The 21,771-nt window shown below is 51.7% G+C and overlaps 1 protein-coding gene and 1 long non-coding RNA gene across 2 annotated transcripts; one reads left to right on the forward strand and one right to left on the reverse strand.

Moving 5' to 3' along the window:
- Positions 1 to 2,876: 2,876 nt before the first annotated feature.
- LOC118605297 lies at positions 2,877 to 6,374 on the reverse strand. The gene is made up of 4 exons (XR_004952055.1): positions 6,059 to 6,374; positions 5,711 to 5,823; positions 4,140 to 5,134; positions 2,877 to 3,082 (listed from the first exon to the last, which is right to left on the reverse strand). It is a non-coding gene; the product is annotated as an uncharacterized LOC118605297 (long non-coding RNA).
- A 401-nt stretch (positions 6,375 to 6,775) lies between these two features.
- Positions 6,776 to 15,437, forward strand: SOX11 (SRY-box transcription factor 11). The gene has a single exon (XM_016155823.2). The coding sequence runs from the start codon at positions 7,181 to 7,183 to the stop codon at positions 8,525 to 8,527; it is 1,347 nt and encodes a 448-aa protein (XP_016011309.2). The 5' UTR covers positions 6,776 to 7,180; the 3' UTR covers positions 8,528 to 15,437.
- Positions 15,438 to 21,771: the final 6,334 nt, after the last annotated feature.

The raw sequence follows: 21,771 nt of genomic DNA on the forward strand, positions 1-21,771 counted from the left end.
GCTCTCGCGAAGCGGCTTTGACCTTTGGGTTTTCGCCATCATTCTTCATTGGTTCGTCTAGGCGAGCACTGAACGCCTACCAGGCGGCAGGTGGTTTGACCCTGGGACACATGCCAGGCCAAACGAGTGAGTAAGCCCTGCCTTCGAGGGAGCCGCTGGGGAAGCGGGGGGCGGGGGGGGGGGCGCTTTCCTTCCGGCCTCGGTGACCCTTTGTTACTCTGCCTGCGGCCCCCACGGCGAGGGTGGCGGCAGCCTCGGTACACGTCAGCTGCTTCTTCTCACCTGACTAGAGACACTTCCCAGCACTGCGACGAGCCTTTACAAAGACGCCAGAGCAACTTCCTTCGTCATCAGCCTCAGTCCCCAAGTGCCCCCGCTGGGCCGGCCTGGCTGCTGCCCCCGCCCTCACAGCACCCCTCGGCGCAGGGGGAGGCTGGAGCGTAAACGCGATGATAGGGCCGAGCTCTAGGGTCTGCAGCGAGGAAGGAACGGATGTGGCCAGGAGCGCGGCGTGGTCAGGAAATGTCATTAAAAACGGCATCCCTGCCCCCGCAAAGCAGGAGCGCCGCGCCCCACGGTGTCCCTCAGGCTGTGGAACTCGGGGAGCGAGGCGTGCTCACCTCCTGGGCACGGCTTACCGTTCTGAACTCGCCTGAGCTGACCGAGGCATCCCCGTCGGCTCGACTCAGACGCTGAATGGCACTTTTCCACATCCGGAGATGGGAGGCAAGGGCGCGGTGCCCGCACTTGTCCAGGCTGTGGCTTCCGGCAGGGCGGTGGCTGCGGGGACCTCCTCACCCACTCACGCCATCGCCTCGAGGCCCTGGAGGAGTCCAGAGATTCCCCGAAGGGCAAGATTCGCTAAAGAGAACTAATGTGTCGGAGAATAGGGCGCAGGGCTATTCTGCTCTCTCTCTCTCCTTCTCTCTCTCTCTCTCTCTCCCCATTCTTCTCAGTCTCCCTCCCTCAACAGAATCTTATTCTCCCACCGCCAGAAGGCCGAGGTCCGGTGTGGGCAGCGCTGGCTCCCACTCTGGGCCGTGAGAGGGGGCCTGGTTCAAGCCCTTCCACTCGGCTCGTCCATTGCTCTCCGGAGCAAGAACGTGCTGTTCTAAGCACGCAACACGCTTTCGGCCAGCATAGCGATCTCACGAAGCGGCCACTGTCGGCCCACTTTACAAACGATGCAGATGAGGCAAAGGGAAGGAGCTAAGCAACTTGCTAAGCACACTGCCCTGTCACGTGGATGAGAAGAAAAGCCGTAAACCAGGAAAACACCGGTAAAAGGCACCTGGTAAAGGGCCGTCCTCGGAAATACGCAAAGACTCCTAAAACCCGATAATAAAAAAAATAGACGATCTGCTTAAAAAATGGCACAAGACCTGAACAGACGGCTCATCAAGGAAGATGTACAGATCGCAAGTGAGCACATGAAAAGGTGTTTCCTATCATGTGTCGTCGGGAAAATGCAAATTAAAGCAACAACGAGGTGCCAGTTGGTACTCACAGGACGGCCAAAACCCAGATGCCGACAGCAGCAAAAGCCGGCGAGGACGCGGGGCGGCGGGGACGGCCCGCCCAGCTGGAGGGAACGAGGACGCGGAGCAGCGGGGACGCGCCCGCCCGGCTCGCGGGGACGCAGCAGGGCGCGCCGGCTTCGGGAGACGGCCTGGCGGGTTCTCACAAAACTCAGTTACTCATCACATGATTCTGCAGTCGTGTTTCTTGATATTTATCCAAAGGAAGTGAAAACTTATGTCCACACGAAAACCTCCCCGTGGACGTTTATAGCACCTTTATTCGTAATCCCCAAACTTAGAAACAACCAAGATGCCCTTCGGTAGGCGATGGACAGAAAGCTGGCCCATCCAGACAATGGGATATTACTCGGTCCTGAAAAGCAACGAGCTCGCAGGCCAGGCAAGGACTGGAGGAAACTGGGACGCGTACATACGACTAAGGGGAAGAGGCCCGTCCGGAAAGGCTGCCGGCTGCGCGGTTCCAACTCTGCGACATTCTGGGAGCCGGAAACCATGGAGACGGGGAGAAGGTGGGCGCCGGGGGGGCGGGGCCGCTGAGAAGAGCAGCCGGTTGTTAGGGGAGACCGCGGACGGTTCCGGGGCGGCGGAGCTAGTCTGAATGATGCCGCGACGGTGGCCACGAGGCAGACGTTCGTCACCGAGAGGGAACGCAAACGTAAACGGCAGACGTCGGGTGACAATGCCGTGGCAATGTGAGGTCACAGACTGTCGCGCACGGACCCACCGGTGGGGGGTGCCGATAGCGGGGGAGGCCGTGAATCTGGGGGGACAGGAGACACTTGGGGATTCCCTGGCTTTCTACTCAAGTTAGCTGTGAATGTAAAGCAACTCTACTTAACAAAGTCTACTTAAAAAAAAAAGACGAGGACTACTCAGCTCATATGCATGATGAAAAAGACCAGACCTGAATTGGGGAAGCAGCAGGTTTGTGGAAATTTTTTCGTTATTATTTATTAAAAGTCAAGGACTACATGATGACATTTACTGGACAAAGAAAGACAGCGAGAAAGAGAGCGAGAGGCAGGCAGGCAGGCAAAGACGCTGGGACCAGAACCTTCAACCCGAGGCAGAATATTCCAGAGACTTAGCTCTCAACACCTCAGACAGCGTTTTCCCAATAGGTCGATTCATTGGGTTTTACCAACCTTGTTTAAAGATATGGAATAAAAAATAGGCTGAACTGCACTTAATGAGAGTACTGATTTTTGACACTTTGTCTTCTGCTTTGCATGTACATAGTGCGTGCAGGAGGTCAGGAAGGGCATAACACCGTCCTGCCCCCTGCCAGCCGCGCCTCCGCTCCTGTGTTCATGGAGCGCCCTCCTGGCTGGGCGAGTCAGAGAGTAAAGGCGTGAGGACGTCATGGAGGTGAGTTTAGCTGCTGAAGTGTGTTGTAGGGTCGCGAGCCGTGTGATGACAGTCCCTGGCAGCCTGCGTTGGGGCAGGGGCAGCAGGTGTCGGGAGGCACCTGGAAGCATTGCCTCTGAGGTCTGAGTGCTGTGAAGAAGCTCTGTTTGCAAGCATCAGGTGAAGAGCAAGTTCTGGGTGGACAATAAAATGCAGACACCCTCAGGCACGGAGGGAAGGGGACAGGGTGAGATTTAGAGTCAGACAGGAGCAGATGAGGCGGGCCTTGTGGATTCTTTGCAACATAAATAGTCACCTCCTGGAGGAGACCTCGATGTGTGTCAGGGAATGCGTGTGAGGTGGAGATTTAAGTTTCACCGGGCTGGGGAATGGATGAAAAGCAACTCTGATGCCTAGCGTGCACGCACTCATGTGTATGTGTGTGCGCGCTCATGTGTGTGTGCACGATGTGTGTATGCCTGCATGTGTGTGCATGTGTGCATGCACGTGCGTGTGCATGCATGCATGTGTCAGGGTGTGTCAATTTATAGCCATTACCACTTTGGAGGGAAATTCGAGGGGGACTGTCCCGTAGGCAGAAGGCACTCAGACGCAAAGTCAGGACTCAGGTCTGAGGCAGAGACAGAAAGATGCGGCCGAGGTGGAGGAGTGGAGGAGCCCACCTGGGAGAGGACGCCTCGCAAGCATCCTTTCAGTGACGGGGAAATGCACGTCCTCAGAGCCCTTCTAAAAATGGCACATTGGGGTCCATGAGTGAATATTTACCCTGTGACATGTGTGGCGTATTCTGCTCAGCAAATGTTTCTTCAGAGGAAAAAGGAACCTTCCGTGTTTGTTTTGATTTTATTATCATAATTTTGAAATGTCTGTAGAATTTCTTACCCCCTTATACAATAGTCCTTATATTTTATTGTTTTGTAAAGATGCAGTGGTAAAAAGATAATAACCATAAAATAGTCATTTGTGGTTCTAATCAAATGTAAATCTTAAAACTCTGAACATTATATATCCAACGTTTATTATTAGTAGAGAAACTGCATATTTGCTTATAAACAAGTGCATAGATATACACACAACAATGAAGTATATATCGCCTATAAAAAGATGACCGATGGGCTAGGTCCTGATGTACATCCAGTGGTTTAAAAAATAGCACGTAAATGTCCATTTTATCAAACTGGACTTTCAAGAGGTGCATGATTGGAGAAGGCCACATTTTTCGTTTGTTACCTTAAAATGCCTATCACTGCAAATGTCTGGTTTCCACGAGCAAATCCTCTCCCTGCAAGAAGCATGCGGGTCTCACATGTCTTCCCGTTTCTCTTTCCAAAATGTTATATTGATTTTCAAATTTTCCCTTAAGAAGCAAAAAAAGAAAAAAAACGTAGACAGATGAGTTATTTAGTGTTCTTTTCCCGTCCTCACTCAATTCACTAGCATGAAATGTGTTGGTGGCTCCACCTTACAAAACAGCAATCTAGTTAATCCCATCTGCAAACTGTTCCCTTGTCTGCAGTCTAAAGGCAGGTAGAGGGCTCTGGTGCATTCCTGTGCAAGCCCCCACGCCTGCTGCGAAGCCTCCCCTCTCTGCCCTGAGTGTTTACTGAGACTCATCTAGTCACACCATTTCCTCTGGTCTTCACACTAAGAAGCAACGCCCCCTTCCCCCTCTGGCTCTATCTTTTCAACAAATCACCCGTCTTTCCTGGAACAGAAATTATGCTTCTCGATTATTTGAAAGAATAAATTTTAACATATATTTTCTCTAAGAAGACCAGAGTACAATGAGAAGAAAACCCATTATTTTTCAGCCCTAAATACGTCTCGTTTTAAACTTAAATCATTTTTGCTATAGAGTGGAGAAGGCAAATATATATTGGATTTGTCAAACATTTTCCAGGGCATTTTTTTTTTAAGTCTAAAATGTTGGGTGCCATGATAGTTTGCATGAAAATAACACAACTGAGCTAAATTGTTTCCAGCCAGAGTGTGGATCTGTCACGCGTTGGGGACAGGGGGTGTAAATTCACGGTTGTCTGTCCTCCACCCCACTCTCCGTCGTGCTCCCCATAGCTGGAAAATGTCTGAGGTGAGAGAAAAACAAGGTTCAGTGCTCAGTGCTCGCCTTGCGAGAGTGATTTTCACACACTGCCTTGGGCTGATATTCCTTTGGCCTTCAGGTCATGCTCTACAAATGACTATAAATTCTTCTGGTTCCGATGGACCTAAAAAAATAAATTGCCAGAATTTTTGGCCTTAAAATTACAAGTAATGGAAGCAATGATTTTCTTTATGATGAATATCGGAGGAGGGTAGTAATCTGGCAATTTTTTCCCCAATAATGATCTGTGAAAAACATTTGGTTATTAAAATCCTCAGAACAAGGAATGCAATGCATAGGTAATGCAGTGTGATTTGCGGGGGTGGGGGTGTAGGCGAAAGAAAGAGGGTTCGGGTGATTTTTCTAGTTTTAAGCAGCTGACTTGTCTTGTAAAATAGTCTGGGCAGTATCTTAGGAACTCCTGAGAGTTGCCAGCTCCCAGCGCTGGGGAGGCGGGTGGGGGGTGGGGGTGGGGATGGGGGTGGGGGGCGGTGAGGCAGGGATGACGAGAGGCAGTGAGTAGGCAGCGGCGGTTTGCTTCTAATTGCCCCCAGAATATCCGCGGATGGGTAACAGGGACTAAATAAAGACACAAAGAAAAACGTGTTTGGAAGCAGCGCAGCGAGCCACCGGGTCCCGGGCCGCTTTGCGAGCCCCGGCCGGCTCGCTGCGGCGACGCGCCGAGAGCGGCCCGTCCCACCTTGTCGCGGACCGAGGAAATATTTCGACTCGAAATTCGGGATGCTCCTGGTGTTCTTTGATCCGTGTTGTTCAGCTAAACGCGAATGACCCAGAAGGCGAGCTGGCTCGTTGCTAGATTTCAGGAGGAGACTGCTCAGGAGGGCGCTGGTGACCGGGAAGGGGGAGGGGAGGACCGGGAGGGAGACAGGGAGCTGGGGGAGGGGATCTGGGAGGGAGGCGGGGGAGGGGGGGACAGGTGACGCTGAGGCGCGGGGAGGGGGTGGGGGGTGCCGGAGCTCGCCGGCCCCAGGCCCCGGCTCAGACCCAGCTCCGGGAGTGGCCCCGGCCGCACTCAAACGCCACTGACCGTTACTCCGGCCTCCGCCTGGGGCGGGGCGCGGGGAGCCCGGCGCGCCGAGCGGGATGCGGCCGAACCCGCACCGCGGCCTCTCCCGATCCCAGCGAGGCGGGGACGCGAACGGAGAAAAAGGACAAAACAGGAAAAATGCGAACGGGGGAGGGAGCGAGCAAACCTCTCGGCCTTTAAATGGATTTCTTTGCTTTAGAAAAGGGGAGAAAGGGAAAAGGAAAAAGAGGCGCCCACGTGCCCCGGGGAGGCGCTGAGCTCAGGCGCCACCTTCCGTCGGCCCGCGGCGCAGCGCGCTCTCCGGCGGGCTCGGGCCGGGGGCGCGCCGGGGAGCAGCTGCGCCCACCCGGGGGCGGGCCGGGCTGCGCCCGCCATCTCGCGCCGTGCGCGTGCCCGCGCGCGTGCCCGCGGCGAGGCCCCCCGGCTGCTCGCACCGACGGGCCTCTCGAGGACCTGGCACAAAGGGGCGCCGGGCCTCTCCGGGTACTTGGTCCTCAGTCCGCGCGGGCGCCCCGACTAGCCCGCTCGCCCCACTGTCGTGCGCGACCCCCCAGCGGCCCGGGGAGAGGCGCATCTGTGCACACACGCGGATTTTTTAAAAATAACATATTTCTAGACAGGCCTCCTCCCCCCACCCCCATCTTCGCGAAGCAGCCCCGAGGGCGGGGGAGGGGGGCGGGGCCGCGGAGTTAATAAAGGGAGAAGGGCGGGGCCGGCCGCCAGCCATTGGCTGGCTCGGGGAGTGATGTCACCCATATGACACCCTGATAACTAGTTGGGAGAGAGCCCTCAACTTTTTGCAGAAGGAGCGCGCGCGCCTGGGAGTGCTCGGGGTCCGGCGCTTGCGGCGGGAGCCACGAGCGGGAGACAAGGGTCCCGGGCTGCCTCGTCCGCCGCCGCCGGCCGCCGCCTCTCCGGTCGCGGCCGCAGCTCCCCGCGCGCGGGCCGCCGCAGCCGCTGTGTGCAGCCTGGAAGGGGGGGCGGGGGGAGGGGGGGAGCCGCGGCCGCGGGGTGCCGAGGACTTTGCAACTTGCCCGGGAAGGTGGAGGGGCGAGAGGGGGAGGGGCACCTCCGCACGAGACCGAGCGGCCCGGGTTGGAGCGCCCAGCCCCGCGGCGGATCATGGTGCAGCAGGCGGAGAGCTTGGAAGCGGAGAGCAACCTGCCCCGGGAGGCGCTGGACACGGAGGAGGGCGAATTCATGGCTTGCAGCCCGGTGGCCCTGGACGAGAGCGACCCGGACTGGTGCAAGACGGCGTCGGGCCACATCAAGCGGCCGATGAACGCGTTCATGGTGTGGTCCAAGATCGAGCGCCGGAAGATCATGGAGCAGTCTCCCGACATGCACAACGCCGAGATCTCCAAGAGGCTGGGCAAGCGCTGGAAAATGCTGAAGGACAGCGAGAAGATCCCGTTCATCCGGGAGGCCGAGCGGCTGCGGCTCAAGCACATGGCCGACTACCCCGACTACAAGTACCGGCCCCGGAAAAAGCCCAAGATGGACCCGGCCGCCAAGCCCAGCGCCAGCCAGAGCCCCGAGAAGAGCGCGGCGGGCGGCGCGGCCGCGGGCGGCGCCAAGACCTCCAAGGGCTCCAGCAAGAAGTGCGCCAAGCTCAAGGCCCCCGCGGCCCCCGCGGCCGGCGGCGCCAAGGCCGGCGCGGGCAAGGCGGCGCAGCCCGGGGACCTCGGCGGCGCGGGCGACGACTACGTGCTCGGCAGCCTGCGCGTGAGCGGCGCGGCCGGCGGCGGCGCGGGCAAGACGGTCAAGTGCGTGTTCCTGGACGACGAGGACGAGGACGACGACGAGGACGACGAGCTGCAGCTGCGCATCAAGCAGGAGGCGGACGACGACGACGACGAGCCGCCGCACCAGCAGCTGCTGCAGCCGCCGGGGCAGCAGCCGCCGCCCGTGCTGAGACGCTACAACGTCGCCAAAGTGCCCGCCAGCCCCACGCTGAGCAGCGCGGCCGAGTCCCCCGAGGGCGCCAGCCTCTACGACGAGGTGCGGGCCGGCGCGACCTCGGGCGCCGGGGGCGGCAGCCGCCTCTACTACAGCTTCAAGAACATCACCAAGCAGAACCCGCCGTCGCTGGCGAATTCCGCGCTGTCGCCCGCGTCCTCGCGCTCCGTGTCCACGTCCTCGGCCTCGTCCGGCGGCGGCGGCGGCGGCGGCGGCAGCGGCGGCAGCAGCAGCAGCAGCAGCGGCGGCGAGGACGCCGACGACCTGATGTTCGACCTGAGCTTGAATTTCTCCCAAAGCGCGCACAGCGCCAGCGAGCAGCAGCTGGGGGGCGGCGCGGCGGCGGGGAACCTGTCCCTGTCCCTGGTGGATAAAGATTTGGATTCGTTCAGCGAGGGCAGCCTGGGGTCCCACTTCGAGTTCCCCGACTACTGCACGCCCGAGCTGAGCGAGATGATCGCCGGCGACTGGCTGGAGGCGAACTTCTCCGACCTGGTGTTCACGTATTGAGAGCGGCGCCTCGCTTCTCGCGCTTTCTCTCGCGGGTGCAGAGCGGGGTCCTTGGGAGGAAGTCGTGGTGGTGGCGGCGGTGGTGGTGATGATGATGATGGTGGTGGTGTCGGTGGTGGTAGTGGTGGTGGGGGTGGAGGGGAGAGAAGATGCTGATGTCTATATGATATGGTGACACAAAGAAATTGGAAAAGATGAAATTTTTGGTGGAGTTCAAGTGAAATGAGTAGTTTTTGAATATTTTTCCTGTCTTTTTTTTTTTTTTTTGGTCCCCCTCCCTTCCTTTATGGTGTCTCAAGGTAGTTGCATACCTAGTCTGGAGTTGTGATCCCCACCCCACCCCCCAAATGTGTTTTTGTAATGATTTCTTTTTCCTGAAATTCGTGATTGCAACAAAGGCGGAGGGGGCGGGGCGGGGGAGGGGAGGAGGACCCGCCCCGGAAGGCGCGGTTGGAAGCTTGTTGGTCTTTGAAGTCTGGAAGACGTCTGCAGAGGGCCCTTTTGGCAGCACAACTGTTACGCTAGGGAGTTGGTTGGAGATTTTTTTTTTTTTCCTTAAGAGATTTTAAAGAACTGGTGATTTTTTTTAAAAAAAGCAAACAAAAACAAAAAAGGGACCATGGCAGCTTTTTTATTTTAGTTTAGTTTTTTGGAGGGAGAAAACTGATGTCTTCTATGCATCCGATTCTTAACAAAACTGCAGGGAGCTTGAAATAAAAATGCAGACTGTACAAACGCTTACAAAAAAAAAAACTGTGAACTGACTTAAGATCAGAGTTTACTTTTCAGATCAAATTGTTTATGGTTTTACAAATGTGATTTCTACTTGCCAACTTTTTTTTTGTAACTTGTTCCCTTATACCTCCTTGATTGAATACCAGACAGCCTAGACCTCATTACAAAAGGTATTGAAAAACATTTTTGATACATAACAGACCTCAGTCTTTTTTAAAAATTAATATATTTTCAGGCGTATTTTTGTACAGTGAAAAGGGAACATTCTTGCTGTGTTTTTCCAGTGAGACTTTCAGGCACTTCTTCCCTTTCGATTTCCTTTTTTCCTCTGTTTTTTTTTTTTTTTTAGCATGCAAGTATGTTGGTACGTTATGTCCTGGTTTCAAAGGATTAAAATTTTAAAATAATCCTTGCATCTAAAGGCCTTGCGGTTAAAGAAAAAAAAAAGCAAACTTTTTTTTGTACAGCTATAGTAGAGATTTGTTCAATTTGTAGGTAAAGATTTATTGAAAATGGTGATATAGACCTCAGAGCTGTTATCTTAGTTTAAAGATTGTATATGTACTGTACTATAGTAGGACTTTATGTATCTCATACGCTGTGATGTGGATGGAGCCCCAGATGGAAGATTTAAAACTGGATTCTCGATTTTTAGCAAAAAAAAGAAAAAAAAAAGGCACATAGTTTAAAAAGTTTCTCATTTTGTGCAATATAATCTAAATAAAGAACAGACCATCTGCATATTTTGTAGCAAATGGTGGCAAAGCAGACTGAATGCACTGTCGACATCATCGCCTGGTTTTTTTTTTTTTTTTCTTTTTTCGTGCTGGAAGTCTGTATCTTGACAATTTTAATAAATCAGCTGGAACTGATAGAAACTCGCATCGCCATTAGTCTCTATGGAAGTCGAAGCGGGAGCCCCGCTGCCGCGGCGCGTTCAGTGACGAGGCTGTCGTGTGCGCGGGTGGGAGTGGCGGCGGAGCGTTCTACGCGCAGAGGGTCAGGCTGTGGGCTGCTCCGCGGGCAGGCCGACTTCTCGTTCCTCTTCCTCGGATGGCGAGTTATTAAAAACCGGGAGGATTCTTTCTGCGTTCCTTTCCTCCCCACCCCCACTTCCTCTCACCTCCTCCACCCCCGGCCTCTCCCCCACCCCTCCCGGCGGGCGGGCAGCGACGCGCTCTCCGAGCCCAGCGCCCGCGCGCGGGGTGTCCTGCGCGCCCCAGGGCGCGCGTTCTGTGCTGGGCCGCGTGCCGCTAGGGCCCGGGGCGCTCGGATCCTCGCCGCTCTCCCTGAGGGGGGTGGGGACAGCCGTTTTCCGTTTTGAATTTTTTTCGTTGTCGTTGGAGGCTGCACCGCTCTCCGCGTGTGCGCAGTGGTAGATGCCGGTGGGGAGCGCGGTCCCAGTTCCTGACCTCGAGCGGTGACGGGGGGCAGGGGGAAGGCTGGGGGTGTCCGTCTCTTTGAGGCCGCGGCTGCGAGCGGCGGGAGGAGCATGGCGCGGCCACTGTAATCTGGACCCGCGGCCTCCAGGGCATCCGTGCGGGCCGAGCCGCCGGCGAGGGAGTTGGGGCAGCGAGGGCGCCTGGGTGGCGGCCCTGCACCCAAGAGTAGAGCCCCGCCGCCCCGGGATTCGCGTGTGGCTCTCCACGCCCGGGAACCGCGTGTTGCCTGGGCGCACGGCGCCTCCGGACCTGGAGACACACAGGGCCCCCCGCGCTGGTGCCCCGCGGCCCGCGGGCCGAGGAGGGGAGTCGCCGGGCTGCGGGCGGGGGAACGAAAGCAAACAGCGAGACGAGGCGGCCGCGCGCCCCGCCCGGTCCCCGCGCTCCCTGGCGCGCGCCGGGCCGCGGGCCGCCTGGGAACGAGCCTCGGGGACGGTGGCCAGATCTCTGGTCGTCCCCCTCCGACACGGCCCCCCGGGGCTCGGGGCCGTTGCTCAGGCCGCCCGCCCCCGACGCCCCCGCTCGCGGTCGCCCGGCCCGGCCCGCGGCGCCGGCCCCCTCCGTGCGCCCCGCGCTTCTCCCGGGGGCCCCGCGCGTCGCGCCGTCTGCAGTGTGGGAGGTTTTCGGCCGTGAACCGAAACTCAGTGCAGAGTCACACAGCCCCTTTTTTAATCTACTGAAGTGATCTGCCGAGGGCTGGCCTCCATTTTTGCTGGGATGTGAGACCGAAGGGAAGCGTCGTCGCTGCCAGGGGCTGCTGGGCCGGGGGGCGGGGGGCGGGCCTTGAGCCCTTCTTGCCTCCCCTCCCACTTCCCTCCGCCGCTCGCCCCTGCGCCCCGCGCCCCGCCCCACTCCCAAGCCTCCCCGGCTCCCGGGGAACCTCCGCCCCCGCCCCAACCCCCGGCCCGGGGGCGCGAAGCCAGCGAGCTTCGCTGCAGATGGACAGATTTCTGTGGCTTTCCCCCTCCTTTCGATGAACCATCAGATTCCGCCAGTGCGAGTGCACTCGGGAAGAGAGAGGCCTGATGGCGTTAACAAGGTGCTCAGTATAGAACTGGATTTCTGCGATTGTTTACTTTTTTTTTCTCCCTCGAATAACAGACTGATGTAATCATTGGTCGAACATTTATTTAGCCACGAATAATTGAACCAGCGGTTTACAAGTGACGAATCTCTGTGCTGGTGATTGTAGGTGGCGGCCCTCTGCTGCAGTTCTAAAAACTGCTTGAAAACGCAAACCCATCTATAAGACTTAGTCTGCGTATTTTGCAAACCCAAAATCTTTGCATGTAGCTTATGTTTTAATCATAGAGGGATCTTGGACATTTTCTGTGGTGAGGTAGAAACTTTAAATTAGTATCATGTAATATTTTGGCCTCAGATGGAAACAAGTAGTCTTGATTAAAAAAAACACAAAACCTATGTAGTCTAATTTCTTGATTGTAAAATAAGAAATAGATGGTCAGCGATCTAAATTAAAAACCTGTTAGAACTCAGGACAGTCGCTTGAATGCGCTTTTAACAATATTTAAGGCTGTTTTGATGAATGCATTGTGAAAATCAAGTCTTAATGAATTCTTTACTGAATGTCTACACCATAGTATAATACACACGGTATTCTTGCCACTGGATAGTCTTCAATAAAAGTTTAATTGCATTTTTTTCTTAGTCTCTTAAGTAAGTCTTATTTTTAACTAAGCATTGACAGAATATCTTAAAACGGTATCGTGGGGAGCTGGGGCAGGGGCGGGCTGCGAGCTAGGCAGCCCGGCCGGTGGGCGTCCTGCTGTTCACAGACTCTGAGGCTAGCCTTTTGGGAAGAGTCCCATCTTCAAGACCTTGAACCAGCATTCTCTTATTAATTCTTAAACTGTGGAAATAATCTTCCAGTTTTTAGACTCTGATATGCATCCCTTTTATAAAATAATAATAATAATGCTAATAAAAGGCAGTGTATTTAAACTGTGCTTTGCAAATATTATGTATGTTATGAATGACTACAGTCACAGGGCAAATTATTTGTAGAATGATTATCTTTTAGCTAGAAAAAAATTACAACCCTTTTGGGCAGAGATGTTTCTTTTTTGATGTTAATCAAGGGGAGGTGATTTAAATATGCATGCATATAGCAGTCAGGATGATCTAGATGTGTGTGTATTTTTTTTTTTTTTTTTTTGGGGAAAAAAGATTCTAAAGACAGGACTTGTTTTTCTCTGGGAGCTGAATCCATAATCATTGGATATTGGTACAGTACAAAAGAAATGTATGTGTATTTTTCACTTCAGAATTTGACTTGCCCAAGGAATCTGAGAAATGAAGCAAATAAGTTGCTCTATTTTCAAAGTAGTCATTCGATATAAATATATTATATCAATCTTAACTTTTTTATTCTCTGATATGATTAATGATATGTATATTCTTACTTTTTCTTCTAATGGGCATATGTATCCTTGTGGACATTTTGGAGAGAGGTTTTTCTTGGACTCTCCCATTTATAGAATCTTTATACTCTTTTACTGCGTGGTCCTCTGCTTTTAACAGATTTCCGAAGCAAATATATTTGTGCGTTTTCTTATGTAGGATGACCAGCAAAACTAGTTTACTGAGTTGTCAATTTTATCAGTAGAGAAGAAGCTTTCTTTATTACAGTTTCAGGGAAGATCTTTTCAGGATATTTCTCAGTTATTCTAAGGGCCAAATTTTATACACTTTCCATCAGGAATGTCAGTTTCAAATGCCATTTGTATAGCCTCGGCCTGGGGGAAGCCAACACAGCCTTATGTGCCCAGACACAGGAGTTGATGGGTCCCCAAAGTGACGTCTCCATCGAATGTCTCCATGGAACGGCTCTTGCACATGCTTTTCAGAGATGTGGCATCTTTTCATCATTGGTTCTTTCTCGCTGTTCATTTGTTCGACTGATTCTACTCTAGTCCCTTTTATTTTTCATGATCTGGCAATTTTTTTTTTTTTTTTTTGGATAACAACTCAGCTTTTTCCTTTTTTTTTTCGCCCCTGCGGAGCCCACGTTTTCAGTCACAATAAAGATGAAACAAAATTTCTTAAACTCAGTGTTCTTCCATTGTACTTTGCTACTGGCTCTTTTTCTTGAACCTTAACATATCTTCATTTTTGTTTTCATTGTAGTTATTTTACAACACTACCTATATCAATTAGCTGCCTAATTAGTTTTATCTATAACATGTGGATGCAGTGAGTTTATAAGAGAATTTCACAAACAAGTAGTTTTTTAGCGAACTTGAGCAGAATTTTAAAGGAGACCTATTTTTATACTCGATTAAAGCACAAAAGTGCAGAAAGTATAAAATGGCTTACAAAGGGAGACAAAAGTTCATACTGTTCCATGTATAAACGTAATAATTTTATTGGGTAGAGATACTCTTAAAAGATTCAATACCTCTGCCAGCGCACACACAGGACTGTTTTCGATGACCTGGGAACTTCCGGTTGCCCGCGGCTGCGAACAGACCCCTTCTCTGTAGAGGACGCGAACCCCGGAACCCCGGAAAGCAATAGGATGAGTCCAGCCGTGAGTGGGCGGAGCAAGCTGGACGCGCCGGAGGCTCCCTGCTCGTTCGATGCATCTTCTTTTCTGTAGTCACACAAACTTGGGCTTTCTCTGCTGTGAGAGTGTCAAAATAAAGCAATATGGCAAAAAGGTTGAAAATGTGTACAAATATCAGCTCTAGGGTCCTTGGAGTGACTTGGATGCTTGTGTTCTTTTATTGGACATAATACATTCCCTCGTCAAAAAAAAAAAACACGGCAACTGAATACTACTAATAATGTACCACGTGAAGAATTTGGATCAACTAGGTCTTGCCCAAGGGCCCTCACACATTTTTTTCATCCAGCTTATGTTCAAAACCACGACGCCCCAGCTGGCGACTTGCATAGGGAGAGGCGTTACGTGCCGTCCCCATTGACCCCCATTTTGTCGACTTTTACTCGTGTACATATGTTGTGGGTTTAAGAGTCTTTTGCATTTGTTCCGTGACACTTTTTTTTTTTTTTTTTAACGGACTGTTTTAAAACGGAGTCCCCCTGTCGTGTTCGGGACTCCTAGTGGTTATGACATCCCACAGTGCTTCGTGATGGCTGCCAGGAAAGCACCGCCCGACGTATTAGCGCGGTTTTCAGCATGACGCTGTCAACAGGTCTGTCTTTCCCAAGGCCACACGAAACTTGCTTTCATAGCCACTCCAGGTCGGAGAGCAGAAAAGCTGAAAAACTCTTTTGTCTAGAAGTCTGAGTGGTTTGTGGGGGGGACCTTGTTAGAGTTTGCATGCCGGCGCACGCCCTGAGTGTGAGACGGGGCGACGCTCCCCGGGGCGGTGCGCTGGAGGACGGAGTGTGCCCATAGCACGAGGGGGGGAAGGAAATGCATGGCAAAGTTTCGTCTTCTCGTAGACTATCTAGCATGCAGAGTTTAGTGTGTTAAACAGTGTATGACATGGCTGTATCAAAGTTGTAAAATTAAGCATTATTTATTGAAAACTATGTATTTTTTTGTAAAAACCTGATCACATAGAGCATATCAGTGGCTTGTGCTTGTGCTCCGATGGGACCAGCTCCTCGCCCCGCCCTCCTTGGTATGCAGTGTTATTGCTCAGGGTTGAAAATAATATACCCCAGTGTCTCTTTGGCAAGAGTTTTTCACAGAGGAATACATTTGTTCAAAAGACTCTAATAAAAGTGTGTGATCAATCTGCGCTTGTGGTTTCTATGTGACTTTTTTATTTTTCAGTTTTGCATCTGATAACTACCTTCAATTCCTAAAGTGTCGTCCTCAAAGCTGATGTCATGGGCAGGTTTGAAAAGGACTGAGCGTCAGATGGGAGAGGGACAGGTCCCAGGGGATGGCCCCGGGCATGTCTGAGAGCTGCTGACAATTGGGATGAGCATGGTAATAATGTCTTGAGATTTTTAACTGGCCAATCAAGTGGATAAAAACATAGACCAAGTATTGAAGGGTAGATATGATTTGTCCGAAATGTTTGATGCAGAAAATGAAGGGAAGATGTCGGGGGCACTTGCTGCTTTTGGATCCAATGCCAGCAAACTTCATTTCTCTGAGGCTTTTTCTTTTCTTGCTATAAACAATTTACAGTGTAAATGTATTTTGACATAGAAATCATTCTGTATTGAGATTATTGATGTGAGATGCTTTTATGGAAGCCTGTTGATCCTTGGAAGTTTCAGAATTTTTAAAACATGTGTTTACATGGTGAGTGTTCATTGTATATTAAATTTGCTTTTGTAGAAACACTCGTGTTGTACTGTAACAAATTTTCAAGTGCACAATTAACACAACCACTCAAGTTCCTAGTTATTTCAGTTTTCACTACTAACTCAAGGTCAAATTTCAGACCTACCTATGGCAACTCTGTTTAGTCATTATGATAGTAATCTCAAGGTTTTGACTTCATCGATGAGCATTTTGAGGATGTGTCTCACCTGAATAGGATTTTATTTTTACTTATAATTTGAAGGAAACAAAAGTAGAACCCGTCTAAGTTTCATCTAGCAAAAGAGGTTCCCTGCAGTTAACACTGCAGGGTCCTGAACGGCTCTTCAAACCCTCATTGGGGCTCTCGCTGCTATCTGCTGTTATACTAGTTCACTTTCCGTTGATGTGGGTTTTTCTTTTTTTAAGTAGAAATTATTTTAAATTCAATAGTTCAATAAAATGTCGCTAGCAGGATGTTTAAGGAAACATATATAAAATGTGAAAACTTTGTGCTCTTCCCAATCTGGGAGTGAAAGGAACAGGTGGTACTCTCTGTCCCCAGGGCCTGCTCTTCTATAAAGTGCCAGAAAATTGGATACCTGGGCAGAAGGTATTGTCTCAAATACGGAGGATGATATTCTTGTTGGAAGATACGTCGGTTCTACCCCAAAGCCAATACTTTTGTGACATCATAGGTCGGCGAATTCTAAAGAATCGGATCCTGACTTTGACATTGCTTGAAGCACAAATGACTTCATTAAAAAGATTCCTTCTGGTGTTTTGAGAACAGTGAGAGTGGAGGAGGCCAGGGCAGAAGAGCTCACTGTCACTTTACATTTTGTCATCTGATAGGACTGAAGTGCAAAGCTGCAGATTTTGTCATCTACACTCAAGCAAAATGACCTCATCACAGCCCGAAGCACATTAGTAAACTTCAAAACATCAGAGACAAGACTGACCCTTTAGATTTTCTACAAAATAATCACCTGTGTGGATCCAGCTTGAGTTTACATACCGTTGGTGCCAATCAATTGCAGTCCTCCATGCCCTATTCAATAAGTCTGTACATACTCCCATTTCCAGCTGGACTAAATGCCCGCATTCCGCTCGGGGCCTCTAACTGGGGCCAACTGATGGGTGGCTCATGGATGGTGGGCTTGGTTGTAACCTGGAACTTGGTCTGAAATAAGCAGAGTCCTCCTTCCAGACCTGTGTGGAGAAACAAACAGATTGGCCTAGTTCTCTGCAGGATTTTAGGTGAGAGGTTATGAGGGACTAGGCTGGAGGAGCCATCACAAGCTGAAATGAGGCATCGAAAAACAAATGAAAACTTGGAGGATAAAAACAGGGAAGCAGAGAAATGAGGGAGAATCGTGTGGCCCCCAAAAGATAGGACCCCATTTGTCTGGGGTAGGAGGTCCCAGTGGCTTTCTGGCTCCAGTTCAGTGGGGTTTATTACAGTAACTCAGCGCCTGCTAGCAGCCTACACAATAGTTATTGGACCATTTTGCTTTACTAACAGAAACTTATTTTGGTTCAAATGACAGCATGAGCAGTAAAATAACGACCTTCCCTTACAGAGAGAGGGACATGTTACATGGTTCTGATCAAGGAGATGTGGGTGAACTTATTCCGTGAGCCCTCCAGGCAAACTCCTCAACAGGGAAGCACAGGGATTGGGCGTGGGCCTTGGGCATCTGCCCTTTCCTTCCATCTGGACATAGATGTGATGGCCGAAGCTCCAAGTGTGAACATGAAGCAGAAGAGAAGGAATTCCGGAACACCTGACCAGCGGCCAGTCACCACCAAGCATTGTCTGTTTGGGTAAGTCACAGTTACTTGGATTTTCTCCGAAGTGGGGCTAGACCAAATTATAACCAACCCCTATTTTCTTGGGATTATTGGAGTGGACTGTGTTGCTTTTAACCCAATGAGTACAACTAAAAGAGTTCAAATAGCCAAAGAATTAGGGTGGTTTGTAAAATGTTGGAAAATAGACGGAGAGCATTTAGTAAAGCTCACAAAACTTGAGGAAAAGTTTAAAAGACAGTAAAGAGAAAGAAGTATCAAGGTTTTCACAGGTGCAATCGGGACATTGGATGTACCCGTTTGTGTTTTAGGATTTTAAAAAGAAATACTTATATCAAAGATTTGTTTGAAAATTGCTTTTTTATTTGTAGAGCTTTTCAACTTCAGGTTGATACGAGACCTCTCGTTCACTTTTATATTTCATCTCTGAAGCAGGTCATGACTTCTTTCCCGGCACATAGCTCCTCCAGGTGTATCCCCGTCATCACAACCTTTCTTACCGCTGGATTAGATCAAGTCTCTTTTGACTCAGAGATGGCATTTCAAAAAGAAGAGATCCTCATATGCAATTTATTCCTTTATTTCCCTAATACTTTGAATGTTGGCTTTCTAACTCAGAATGCCGAAAACAACAAACATAAAGGAGTGAATAGTAAGCCTAAAGCAGCAGCTGGCAGAAAGAAGGAAGAGAAGACAGATTAACAAATAAACTACAAAAAGCTCAAAAAACTATGGGATCATTTCAGGTAAGGATAAACAGTGCTACTCAAGTGATTCCTGAGTGCATCACTGTAGTATATCGCATTTCAAAAATGGGTGTTTTTAATAGTAACATGAAGTTATCAAAAAAAAAAAAAGTTTAAATCATGTTCCTTACGGTTTAGGTAAGAAGGTGGGGAGCTATGCAATCTTAAAAATTTCTACTCAGTGTAATTTTAATTCCAGCCAAAAAGTTCTGTATTATTTTCCCGACACCCTTTTCATTTGCTAGTGTACACATAAAGAGTCTGCTCTGGGGGTGCATAAGCCAAAGAAAGAGGAAAAAGAGGACACTGCAGGTGGATCACCTGGAGAGGCCTAGGCACAAAGGCCACTGCCACAGTCCAGTCCGAGTCTGTAAGACCCAGAACGCGAGATCCGTTATGAAACTAACTGGGAAAGGGGTTGGGGCCATGTCATGGAGGAGCCGAGGGGCGCGGCTGGCAGAGGGGCCTTTCCCAGTAAACGTGGCCAGAAACAAACGGGAGAGACCCAGGGGTGAAGCCCGCAGGATTGACGAGACGGCCGGTCGCTTTGGCAAAGCGAGCGGCGACCTGGATGCCACCGCCAGGGTCCCCGAGCGAGAGCAGCTGACCAAGCGAGGGCGGCGCGGAGACGGAGGGCGCGCGAGGACGAACACAAAACGAGAAAGAAACGAATTTTGTTGTGCTTGGATTGAGGGAGGGACAGAAGAGCCGCGGAAGAGAGACGGAGTCTGTAAACCTGTTCGCCAGGCTGAGGTGACATTACGGGGATGGAGACGCAGGGGAGGGGCCAGCGAGCGAGGTTGCCAACACTTTTTGTGACGTTTAACATTCTAGTTGCTGGGAAAAGCACCTGGGGAGACGTCCTTGGAGTCGGGAGGTGGCCTGGGGCGACCCGATGAACTCCCGGGCTCTCTGCGCCCTCTCTCCCCTCCGGTTTTCCGGCGAGCTCCATGCGACGGCCCCCCGGGCGGCCAGGCCCGGCCCTGTGAACAGCCCGGTGCCCAGGGCGGCGCCGCCACTGCTCGGGAGGCGACCTTCGAGGGCCGGCCGCACCGCCGTGCTTCTGGCTCCTCGGCGTGTTTCCGCCTCGCCTGACGCACTTCCGGCTCGTCCGACGTGCTTCCGGTTCCTCTGACGTCCTTCCGGTTCCTCTGACGTCCTTCCGGTTCCTCTGACGTCCTTCCGGTTCCTCTGACGTCCTTCCGGTTCCTCTGACGTGCTTCCGGTTTCTGACGTGCTTCCGGTTTCTGACGTGCTTCCGGCCCGCGTGGCCCGCGGCGGGGAGGGAACGAGGCCCCGGGCTCACCCAAGGCCCGGCCGCGCTTCCTCCCCTGGGCGCCGCGTGCCCAGGGCCCGGGCCGCGAGCCTGCGGGGCGCTTCCCGCCGTGAGCGGAGACGGTCGGGGCGGCCCGCGCCAGGCTCCCGGGGCCGCCTCGTGGGGGCCGAGCCCCGCGGGGAGGGACAGGGCTCGGCGCAGAAGCCCGGGAGGCTCCCGGCGAGAGACGGGCGTCTTGGCGCCGCTCCGGTCCCCCGAGATGCCGAATCGGAGCGCCGGCCCGGGGCCGCGGGGACGCCGCCCTGCGCAGCGGGGTTTCCGCCCGGGGTCCCGCGCTGCGCCCCCGGGGGGACGTCGGCCATGTGCATGCGAGGCGGGGCCTCCCCAGGACACAGCGGAGCAGGACTTTAAACGACCGGGCAGCCTGACTACAGTGATGCTTAGCTGCTGCCACTGGCAAGGCCGGGTCGGGCACGGTCGGTCCCTTTGGGTCTCCTCGTGGGTAGACTAGGCTACAAGCCAAAGGCGGTTCCCAGCCCTGCATCCGTCAAGGAAGAACGTAGGGCAGAGAGTAGAGTTAGAGAAGATGTTTGAAACACTGATTTTAGAAAAAATTCGGGCATCTCCCAACTGTAGCGTGCTAGTAATTAATTACTCCTTAGAACTTGCCTGTGAACGCCTCGTAAAGGACTGCGCATGTGCGTTGAGACGTGTTCCCACGCGGCCGGCTCCGAAGACGCAGCCGGCATCAGAAATGTGCAGGACCCTCCGAGGGGTGGTGGGGAGAAGTAGTAGTGCTTATTTGTATTTATCTTCTAGCGTACAGACGTTAAGAGATTATCCTTTGTTAACATTTAATGACTGGATTAATACAGATATATAAATTTGAAAATCATGCCTATTGGGGATGGCTGCTCAAAAAATTTAATGACTAGAATAGCATGATGAGACAAGATTAGAGGCCTCGTTCTGGAACAGAGAAGAGGTGACGTTATACTGTAAGGAACAGTGGATGAGGAGACAGAGACGGCTTCCCAGTTTTCGCGAGTCCCCAGTGTAGCTGTGTGGTGTTAGGTAACGTGCGTGGCCTCTCTGGTTCTGTTTTTCATGTATAAATCGGTGGCTGAATGAAATGATATTTGAGATTCTTTTTTGGGGCTAACAAATAATGCACACGACTGTTTGCTCTCAGAGTGCCTGCCGCTTTCGAGGCACAGGTATCAACTCACTCGGAGATGGCGGGTAGTGTCAGTGGAGGAACGAGACGAGACAGGCGGCTCTGTGCGGCGTGTGGACACGGGAATGACAAGCCCGCACTGAAGTCGTTCACGTTCAGAACGCGTTAGACACGCAGCGGGCCAAACTAGACGGCCATCGGCCGGCATCGTGTTGTGTAGTTTGGGGCCGTGCTGTGGTTTTGAAGGCTCTGGTCCTTCTGCTCCCCGAGACAACTGGCCTGTTGCACTTCTTAATGGGGGAATGCAGAAGCAATTCTTTTCCCCACCAGAATATCCTCAAACTCAACTGATGCAATTATTTGGGGGAAAAAAATGCTTTATATTGCTCTTTTAGTTGTCACATTTCTTTGAGAAAACATAAACATTACAACAGTAATACACAGATACCGTAACATTTCATGAGTCACGAATCTGGTTTCCAAACAAACATTAAAACCACACAATTGAAAATACAGACTTCGGGCCCACTTCCCAAAATACCGATTGAGTGTATTTGGAATGACACCTGGAATCTATATTTTCAGTCACTGTATTCAGCTGATTCTGAGGCCGTTGGGTCACAGCTTGGCTTCTGAAACCCATGACCCTAAATCAGAGCATCACACAAAACAAACATTTTGCCAAAAGTCATGTTTGGGGACCAAGGGGTAAGCAGAGTACCTCTGTTCCACGCTCATGCCTCCTTTGGTGAAGTTCACTGTGTTGCGTGTTGCACAGATGCAAGATGGCCCTCACCTTCAAGGCTTT

This window comes from Rousettus aegyptiacus, unplaced genomic scaffold, assembly GCF_014176215.1.
Source record: "Rousettus aegyptiacus isolate mRouAeg1 unplaced genomic scaffold, mRouAeg1.p scaffold_m13_p_7, whole genome shotgun sequence".
Taxonomy (NCBI): domain Eukaryota; kingdom Metazoa; phylum Chordata; class Mammalia; order Chiroptera; family Pteropodidae; genus Rousettus; species Rousettus aegyptiacus.

Coding starts and splice junctions, on each gene's coding strand:
- SOX11 (XM_016155823.2), top strand. CDS start 7,181: ATGGTGCAGCAGGCGGAGAGCTTGGAAGCGGAGAGCAACCTGCCCCGG.